Genomic DNA, 10116 nt, shown 5'->3' with positions numbered 1-10116 from the left:
TGAGCTGGCATGAGTATGCCATGGCCGTGCGGGCTCCCCACATTGCAAGACAGAAAACAAAGTAAAACACAAACAGTGATTACCTCGGGATTGTGGGGCAAAGATTTTGCTTTCTACTTCTACACAATCGCTCCGTTTTCTACAATTTACATGAATGGCCTCTGTGGTCAGGAAAAGGATGCACTTTAGGGAAGACCTTTGGCCGACTTGCGGGCAGTGTCCTGAAGGTGGGACCCGGGCGCCGCGAGGCCCCGGTGCCGGGGTGGCTCTGCTGGGGTGGGAGAGACCCGAGCAGGCAAGAACCACGAGAAAGGGAGACGTTACCAAGGCGAGCAGAGGACGGGGCGGGAGGCGCCACTCCCGCGGGGCCGTCCACGGGCCAGGGGCTCCTGCTCAGCCTGCATGGTCTCGGAAGCACGGAGGGAAAGAAGGAAACGGGGAGTGACGGCGGGTGGCGGATGCCACGGAGCAAAGACATCAGGCAAAGGTGGACGGACCTCCGCAGGGACCGCCCGGTCCTATGAGAAAAGCTGCACAGCGGGGAGCAGGCGCCACACCTCCCGGCCGTTCCCCAGGCCCGCCCCTCAGCGGCGGCGGCGCGGCGGGAGGCGCGCGCAGGAAGGGGCGGGGCTATGAGTACGGCGTCCGTGCGCGATCTCGCGAGAGCAGCAGACGGCGGAAGTACAGTCTGCAGGATGCGGTTCCTGGTTGCGTTGGTCCTCCTGATGGTTGCAGCGGCGGGTAAGACCCCTGCCCCCAAGGAAATCCCACTCTCGCCCGCCAGGCCCATCATCCTCACCGTGGCCCGTTGCCTTCTGAGCTTGCTTCGTCCCTGCCCGACTCACCCCTCCCCTCGCCATCACCGCCACCGTTTGCCGGTTGCCCCAGTCTCTTCCAGCTCTGAGGTATCCTTTATCTCGGCCTGCCTTTGGTTTTTTTGGGTTTTTTTAAGTTGATTTCAGAGAGGAAGGGAGGGAGAGAGAAACATCAATGGTGAGAGAGAATCATTGATCGGCTGCCTCCTCCACACCCCTTGCTGGGGACCCAGCCGAAACCCGGCATGAGCTCTGACCGGAAATGGACCCCTGACTGCCTGGTTCGTAGGTCCACGCTCAACCATTGAGCCACACGGGCGGGCCACGGCCTGCCTCTCTTGAGGGCCAACTGGTTTCTCTCTTTCAGAAGCCGAGGAGTCCACTTCTCCGTCACCCACTCAGAAGAACATAATGACTACAGAAAGAGTCTCCACCCAGTTCTCCCCCAGCCTCCCGCCTCAGAATAATCCACAGGCTCCGACACAGCTTACGGCTGTCAGCTCTGCTGGGTCAGACTCACAGCAACAGTCCACAGGAGACAACTCAAACCAGTCAAATGACCACCAGTCTACGGGAAACAGTCCTGGCAAGTCAAATGAGGGCCACCAGTCCACGGAAAACAATCCTGGCAAGTCAAATGAGGACCATGAGTCCATGGAAAACAATCCTGGCAAGTTAAATGAGGGCCACCAGTCCACGGGAAACAGTCCTGGCAAGTCAAATGAGGGCCACGAGTCCACGGGAAACAGTCCTGGCAAGTCAAATGAGGACCACAAGTCCACGGGAAACAGTCCTGGCAAGTCAAATGCGGACCACAAGTCCACGGGAAACAGTCCTGGCAACTTGGTTAAGGAGCACCAGTCCACGGGAAACAGTCCTGGCAAGTCAAATGAGGACCACGAGTCCACGGGAAACAGTCCTGGCAACTTGGTTAAGGAGCACCAGTCCACGGGAAACAGTCCTGGCAAGTCAAATGAGGACCACAAGTCCACGGGAAACAGTCCTGGCAACTTGGTTAAGGAGGACCAGTCCACGGGAAACAGTCCTGGCAAGTCAAATGAGGACCACCAGTCCACGGGAAACAGTCCTGGCAAGTTAAATGAGGGCCACCAGTCCACGGGAAACAGTCCTGGCAAGTCAAATAAGGACCACGAGTCCACAGGAAACAGTCCTGGCAAGTCAAATGAGGGCCACCAGTCCACGGAAAACAGCCCTGGCAAGTCAAATGAGGACCACAAGTCCACGGGAAACAGTCCTGACGAATCAGACAAGGAGCACCTGTTCACGGAAAACAGTTCTGAACCTGAAGGGGGCTCTCCACCCAAAGAAGAGAAGGAAATGCCTGGCCCTGCCTCTGGAGAGAACCTTGAAGGGACACTTTTGGATTCCGTAAATAGGAAGAAGGATGACCTTTATAAGGACAATCTTGGAAGTGCGGAGAGCAGTCACTTCTTTGCATATCTGGTGACTGCAGCCATTCTTGTTGCTGTTCTCTATATTGCCTATCACAACAAGCGGAAGGTAAGTCAACAGTTAGCTTAGGAGGAGGAATGGGCTGTCTTTCACCCTGAAAGCTTGGTGTATGGGCCAGTACTCATCACTTACCTGCCTGTGAGCACCTGGGTATTTTATGACATGTCAGGTGTTTTTTTCCAGAACCTGCTAGGGCTCTACTCTTGTTTTATAAATCATTTGTTTTCATGACTGTTTCCTCTGAGTGCTCTCTGCTGCTGTATTAGGTGCCAAGTTAGGATGTTATTACGATCTGACCTGCTTTGGGGTCTCCTGTAATCTTGAACTTAGATCCTTCACAGCCTCAGAGGACCTGAGTACCTGACAGTTTGTAAGTAGTTGGAGCACTTATCTTCCAGTTTCCACTTTCAGTGCATCATTTCTAGCTTCCTTTGCTAAGTTTTTGTCTTCCCCGTACAATGGCAGAAAGAATGATTACATAATCTTTGACATCAACAGCAGAGAGCTCAGGGATTATCTTTGTAGTCAGTTGAATTTCTGATTAGAAGAAAGAACAGAAATTGCAGAGGTATACTCATCTTTTATTTCTTTAGCAAGGTTTCGTGTGAAGTAGTATCTGTGTCACTTAATAATCACTCCAGTGACAAAATAATTACATTTCTTATTGAACTCTAAGAATTTAGTAGTTTCTGTAGCCTGGTCAAAATTGGAGAGTTCAATTCATGATGGCCATAAGGCCTGTGGCTATAAGAAATGAGGGACTCATTTAGTTAAAAATGGTGCATTCTTATTCTACATTCAACATCATGGAGAGTAACCTTAGGCATGAAATGAGTGTAAAGTTAAGATGAGGCAAAGTGTGGAGTGAAAAAGTGCATTTGCAGAAAAAAAAAATTATGATTTGTTTGTTTTCTTTAAAAAAAAAAAAAGGAAAGAAAAGAAATGTCTTAGCCTACAGCTCTCCAGGGAGGAGTTGTCAGATCTTTGAGTATTCGTGAGTAAATTAGCAGACTGCCACAAACTAGAGCCCAGAACAGCTTTCCTCTCTCTGTCATTGCTGATTTAGCAGTACACAGGATTGTAATGGAACTAAGCCCTGTTCTTAAAATTGTTATAATTTAAACCAGTGCATGAATTCATGCACCTTGAAAGGAACTGTGGGCCATGAGGCTGCAGTGGGCACAGGGGAGGGTCTCGGCCCATTCTCCATGCCCCCTCCCGGTCCCTCCCACCGTGGCCCCCCTTCCGCCTCCTCTGTCTGCGGGCAGCGCCACCACTGCTCCCATGCTCTGATGGCGCAGAGAGATTGGGGCCGGCACCAGCAGCGGGTGTGAGCAGCAGCTGCTGGCCCTGATCGCCCCTGAGGGCTTCTCCACCTCCCCCTGCTCCTGAGCCATTGGGGCTGGCTCTGGGTGCTGGCAGTGGGTGCTAGTGGTGGCTCCGGCGCCAGCTGCAGGTGTGAGCCGGGCCAGTGCTGGAAGCAGGTGCGAGTGCCGGGTGGGACCATAGTGCATGGGAGCAAAGAATTTTCAGTAACCACCAGAGGCTCTCACTGATGACAGTGACCGGTGCCCCGCCTTGGTCTGGCACCCCCGCTCACCTGCTCCACCATCCCGCCGCGGCTGATGCCCGCCATGTTCCATGCTCTACCACCTGCTGCCAACGCCCGCCATGTTCCGCGCATGCCCCCTGGTAGTCGGCGCATGTCATAGTGACCAGTTGTTTGGTTATTCGGTTTTCCGCCGTTTGGTCTGTTTGCATATTAGGGTTTTATATATATAGATAGGCCTTCTTGTGGGTGTACTGCTCTTTTTACTGTCAGGTTATTAACAAATGTACTACTAGGTGATTACCTCTAATTTCAAAAACTGAAATATGTCATTATAGAGTCAGTTGTTAATCTTTTTTTTTTTCCTTTCCCCAGATTATTGCTTTTGCCCTGGAAGGAAAAAAATCCAAACTTACTCGGCGGCCTAAGGCCAGTGACTACCAGCTTTTGGACCAGAAGGTAAGGAAGGAAAACCCAGGTCCATGGGAGGGCTATGCAGTCTCAGCTGGGCACAGCAGTGGGCTGGCATTTGGCTCAGATGCAGCAGCTGGTTCTGGGGTGCTGCCACCGTTACCCCTGCCCTTTTCAGATCACTAAGTAGAGACATCATGTACACATGTCTATAGTGTTAGAGCTGAAGAGAGCTTTAAGTATGTTACAACAGCTCCCTCCCTTGACAGATGAGTAAACTCAGGCCCAGAAGTCATGATTTACCCCCCACTTAAATTCCCACCTCAAGTTCGTGGCAAAATCAAGACCTGATGGGAACACCCAAGGCTTCCATCCTGCTTTTTGTGCTACACCATCACTTCACAAATTTTCATAGGCATTGTGATAGAAAGCAAAATCTGATTGACTAGCTGTGGGGTGGAGCCTGTGCTTCTACATTTCTAGGAGGTTCCTAGGTGACGCCAAATGCTGCTGGGATCACGTGTTAGGGAGCAAAACTCTAGACTACACTCCCTAGAAATAAACGAGTTCAGAAACATCGGCCTCCAACTTCCCAGATCAGCCCCACTAAGCATTGTTGACTAGATTTCCTGACTGCAGCCAACCCATGCCTCTGCCAGAAAGCAAAGCCCTCCTTCCACCCACAGCAGCAGGAGCTGAGTAAGGGTCTCCCCAAAGGCAGCCTGTCTGAGCTCAGTGTACTCCCACAGCCTTGCTGCCAGCATGCACCCGTCTGCAGCTCAGCAAGGGCAGGGCGAAGAGTTGCTGGCGGCCCAACTGGGAGTTGTTCCCAGACTCCTGCAGGGAACAGTTCATGTGTACAGCTCATACCAGCTACAGAATAGGCCACTCAGCTCAAAACATCTTGCTGACTGGCCCAGTAGATCAGCCTCACAGTATAACCCTGGCCAAGTACCTTTCCAGATAATTGACTTTAAGGATTGTCATTCCTGTTTATTATAATCTTTTTCTGATTTAAAAAATGCACATGTAAACAATTCAGAATACAGAATGCTACAAAGCAGAAGCTAAGCTTCCCGTATTCCCTCCACTAAGTGTGGATCTCTCTAGTGTATGGGTTTTTTTACCTGGTTTTTTTAAAATATATTTTTATTAATTTCAGAGAGGAAGGGAGAGGGAGAGAGAGATAGAAACATCAGTGATGAGAGAGAATCATTGATCAGCTGCCTCCTGCACGCCCCTGCTGAGGATGGAGCCCACAGCCCAGGCATGTGCCCTGGCTAGGCATCGAACTGTGACCTACTGGTTCATAGGTCAGCGCTCAACCACCTGAGCCATGCTGGCTGGGCATCTAGTGTATGTTTTATTTCAAAATGAATTTTTAAATAATTTTGCATGCTTTTATCAATTACTGTTTGTATGGTGGAGGGTCAGTTTGTCTTAATTCTGGATTTTTTTTTTCTTTGAGCTGCAACTCTTAAGATCTTTTTTACCCCCAAAATCATAGCAGTAAGTTATATTCCTCTGGAAGAAGGTGAACATCACCAATGCATTGTGTTACTCTCGTTTCAGATTTGATCTTTCTGTTTTTGAGAACCTCGTCCTCCCTGCTGATTTGTTTCTAAATCAAGATAAATGAAGATAAAAGTACTGTGAACTAAGATACCTGTAGGGTTTGGTGGCAGGTCCGGGCTGGCAGACATGGGGTGGTGGGGAGCATGGCTTTGGTTTTTGCACCGGCACTTTAGTGACCCTGTGCTCCTTTGTTCCCATTATTTACGCTGGTGTCTTCCGTCCTTCCCCCCTCTTAGAATGAGTAGAAGGCGCGAGCAGGTGGGAACCCAGTTTTGACCAAATGGAGATCCCAGCCCCTGGCAGGCTAGTGCTGCTGACCGCCCTGGGCGCCTTGGGCCTCGGCTCTATCGTGAAATTACCCCTAGAAAGTAGCATTGCACTCGCCACTATTTATTTTTGCAGACCTAGGAGAAAACTCAGCTGCTTGAGGTACTTTCCACCAGGGCCTCTTACTTTGGGGGCTGTGCCCTACAAGAGATCTACAAGGTGAATGCTGATGGGCAAAAAGCTACATTGAACACAATTCTTTTCAAATGCTTCAGCAGTAAACCAAAACAATAGCTTAAAAAAATGCTTTACTGCCTGCAGGTTCAACCCATCTAGCACATTTTCATATTATGTAAGACAAAGTGAGTCAGCTTCCATTTGGTTGTACTGAGTATAAAACTGAACTTGGGGCTTCTGGGAGTAGAGCTGTAAAGCCACTGTTCCCATTGCAGATTTTTAGAAATAAAGTTGTGATTATTGAAGCACTGTTTTTTCTTAAAACCGTAACAGGAACTTTTTGAATTAGAGTAAGTTCATGTGCAAGAAAACAAATAGGAGGGTTTGGGTTTGGGTTTGCGTTTTTTTTCAAAGACCTTTTATGAAATAGGTTCCCCACAAACTCTGTTTTGCCTCTGTTGCCTAAAACAGACAAAATAGACATATTTAGAAACTAACCAGGCTCTTTCTTTTACCTTAACCTAATTAATGGCCCTCTCATCTAATATAAAATGCTAAGTAGGGGTAGTTAGTAAAACTTCTATCCCATGGGAAGGGTTATTAAAATTTAAGAAATTCACAGAGTTCCCCTGGGGTAACTGAGAGTAGTGTCTTAGGTCACACTGTGTGAAGTTTATGTAGCTCTAGTCATGTTATCCTATTATAGAGAGCCTTGAAGAGTTGTTTCTGCAAAGGAGAAACTGAAATAGAATAACCGATCTCAAGAAATACAAAGATGTGGGAAGTGAGGGGAATATGACGAATTCTGTGCTATGGAAGAAGTCAGTCTAAAGAAGGGACCACGTGTTTGTCCTATTATCATCATCCACCTTGCTTAGAACAGTGCATGGCTTCCAGTTGAGGTTTTCATTCATTGCAGGAACCTGTTAGTGGAGATCAAGAATGAATGAATGCTCTTGTCATCATTTCTTTACTTGTGCACCAGTCTTATAATACTTTCCTCCAGTCTGAGGATTCTTCTGTCAGGCTCCCCTAGCATTCCCTAAGACCTTGGTTATTATATTCCCTTTTCTGTCTCCCCTGTCCCTGCCTTCCCTCCTCTAATGTTTTCTATTTCAGCCTATCTACACTAACACTTTTTCTCCAACCTTCATGCTTACACAACACCCCCCCAGCCCCCATCCATCCTATTTGTTATTCAGTCTGCTCTTCAACTTCTTCAGTAAGTGTTGCTTCCATTACTTTGTCATTCACTCTCTTCATAACCTTTACAAGCTCACTTTGGTCCCTGTCTTTCTACTAAGTGTTGTTCCATAGTTTCAGATCATCAAATCCAATGGCTTGTTCTCAAAACTTAGTCTTGATCTTGATAGAATTGGACACTGTTGACCATCCAAATAGAAATTCCCCTCTTGGTTTCTTTGACAAAGTGTCCTTATGTCAAGAACTCCTTTGTCACCCTAGCCGGTTTGGGTCAGTGGATAGAGCGTCAGCCCTCGGACTGAAGGGTCCCCGGGTTTGATTCTGGTCCAGGGTACATAGCTCGTTGCCAGCTCAATCCCTAGCCCTGGTTGGGTCATGTGTGGGAAGCAACCAATCAATGTGTCTCATCAATGTTTCTCTCTCTGTCTCCCCCTCCTTTCCACTCTCTAAAAATCAATGGAAAAATATCCTCAGGTGAGGATTAACAACAAATTTTTAACAAACAAAAAAATTCCTTTGTCTCCTCAGAAATTCATTCATTCTTCATTCCCAGGTCTTTATCCTTGGCATAGTTCCCAAAGAAACAGTCCTGTTGTGTGTTCTTTTCAGCATGGTTGTCCTAAAAATTTTAAAATTCATTTTTTTCTACAGATTACACTGTCCCTTTCAACTGCCCAATTTCTTTAATCCTCTCAACTACAAACTTATACCATTTTTATCTCTTGTCATAAAAGTCCTATGCTTTTTAAAAAAAATGTCTCCAGCTGCAATCTTTCTTTCCATTTCCTTGCTTCCCTGTCCCACACCCATTCCACCTCTCTCCCAGATCTCTTTTTCAGGAGCCACCTTTATTGGTTCTCCTGTCCATCTTCTCCTGTGTGCATAGAGACCAGATTGACCTTTCTAAAACACTTGCCCTGATCTGAAGCTTCTGTCTGTGTCCCCCATGGCTTAGAGGCAAGTTTATAGGCTCTTTAGTATTCAGGACTTTGCAGATGGGCACTGCCCTGCCTGTCTTTCTCTACAGTCTAGCCAGGCCAAAAGCCCCTATTGTTGGGTGCCCTACTGGCCTCTGTGCTTTTTTGTTCTTGCGGTGTCCTCCATTCCCGGGCTTCCCGTAGTTGCTTTCCTCTTTCCCTTACTTCCCCAAAATTTGTTTCCTCAGGGCCCAGCTCAGGTTTTCTGTGTACCTTCCTAAGTTCCCCAACCTGAGATGGACTCTTCCTCTTCTACTTTAGTAGCTCTTAATAATGGCAATCACAGATTTTGGAACTTTAGCAAAGCAGGGCAGTCAGTATCTGATGTCTCTGGTCTCCCCAAGAAAATCAAACTACAGTTTCATCTGCCTAGCAGAGTGACATTCCTCAGTACTTCAGGAGTTCTTGCAAAAGTTTTCTTTGTTCAGGACATCTGGCTGCGACTTAACTGAAGCCTCACACAGCCTTTTTGGTTGCTGTCCCATAAAGAGGAGAGCAGAAAGGTGGGTAGTATTGTGGATTCCACACAGTTCCACTTTTTGAGTCTGAGAAATACCATTTCTTGTGGTGAGAGTATAGAATTTAAGTTTCACTTTAAAAGGAAATCTCTCACACCAAAGGAAAACTTGTTATCTGGGCAGTTGTCTTTTTGAGATTACTTGAAGCATGTTTTCTTAGAGATTCTGAGGATGAGGGCGAGCTGGCTGAGGCATCTCTCAAGCCGGGTGGGGTCAGGCAGTGAGGTTCAGGGAGCCAAGAGGCACCCCTCTAGGCAGCCATGTGCTTCCTTTCCTGCCCAGCCTTTCGTTGAAGGGTGATTTCTATTTGGAGGCATCTATGCTTCAGTCATGGATGTAATAGAGGAGCTTGTTTTCCTGATAGATTACTGAGTAGAATATTTAAAGAGTCCATTTCTGGGCTCTGAGGGAGTGAAAGGCCAGTCTTTAAATTATTTTTGAGAGAGAGGAAAGGAGAGATTGTGAGAACATCAATTTGTTGTTCCACTGATTTATCCATCCATTGGTTGATTCTTGTATGTCCCCTGACTGGGGATCGAACCGGCAACCTCGGTGTGTGGGGACAATGCTCTAACCGAGTTACCCAGCCAGGGCAGTGGAAGGCCAGTCTTATCTCAAAAGGCTAAGACAACTTGGAACGACCTGACAATTAGTTATATATACTTTGACATTTCTTTTCCCATGATGGCTTTTTAAAATATGTATTTTTTTATTGATTTCAGAGAGGAAGGGAGGAGAGAGAGAAACATCAATTATGAGAGAGAATCATTGATCGGCTGCCTCCTGCGGGCCCCGTACTGGGGATTGAGCCTGCAACCCGAGCATGTGCCCTGACCGGCAATCAAACCGTGACCTCCTGGTTCATAGGTCCACGCTCAACAACTGAGCATGCCAGCTGGGCTTCCCATGATGGCTTTTAAAGAAATATTTGGCAATAGAATTCTAAACCTCTAAAATTACCCGTGGTGATTCTCGTTTTGTTCTCCAGTTCATGTCATTTAAATTAAAAAATGGAAGCCTGTCCTTTGTTTCTACAGGGTAACTCGATACCCAGTGCCTCGTGTGTGATGAAAGCTAGCATGCTTGAACATGCTGAATCATATGAACTGGGAAGAGTGTGCTATATATCAATCCTTCTAGTTCTGTCAGCC

The 10116-nt window shown here is 47.5% G+C and overlaps 1 protein-coding gene across 2 annotated transcripts; it reads left to right on the top strand.

Moving 5' to 3' along the window:
* The first annotated feature begins 617 nt into the window (after positions 1-617).
* TGOLN2 (trans-golgi network protein 2) lies at positions 618-6572 on the top strand. 2 transcript variants are annotated; one of them, XM_036333978.1, is made up of 4 exons: positions 618-741; positions 1183-2336; positions 4213-4296; positions 5821-6572. In XM_036333978.1, exons 1-4 carry the CDS (start codon positions 633-635, stop codon positions 5824-5826), a joined length of 1353 nt encoding a protein of 450 aa, XP_036189871.1. In that variant the 5' UTR covers positions 618-632; the 3' UTR covers positions 5827-6572. The 2 variants fall into 2 exon arrangements, with proteins under 2 accessions (XP_036189871.1, XP_036189872.1); XM_036333979.1 differs by having other exon boundaries at positions 674-741; positions 1186-2336.
* Positions 6573-10116: the final 3544 nt, after the last annotated feature.

This window comes from Myotis myotis, unplaced genomic scaffold (assembly GCF_014108235.1).
Source record: "Myotis myotis isolate mMyoMyo1 unplaced genomic scaffold, mMyoMyo1.p scaffold_m19_p_14, whole genome shotgun sequence".
Classification (NCBI taxonomy): Eukaryota; Metazoa; Chordata; class Mammalia; order Chiroptera; family Vespertilionidae; genus Myotis; species Myotis myotis.
Note: the sequence above shows the minus strand (reverse complement) of the source record. Positions and strands in the feature narration are given on the sequence as shown.

Bases quoted from the DNA above. Each gene is read 5' to 3' on its own strand.
- TGOLN2 (XM_036333978.1), top strand. From the start codon at position 633: ATGAGTACGGCGTCCGTGCGCGATCTCGCGAGAGCAGCAGACGGCGGA. The intron at 742-1,182 runs GTAAGACCCCTG...TCTCTCTTTCAG, and splicing joins CCTGATGGTTGCAGCGGCGG to AAGCCGAGGAGTCCACTTCT. The intron at 2,337-4,212 runs GTAAGTCAACAG...TCCTTTCCCCAG, and splicing joins CCTATCACAACAAGCGGAAG to ATTATTGCTTTTGCCCTGGA.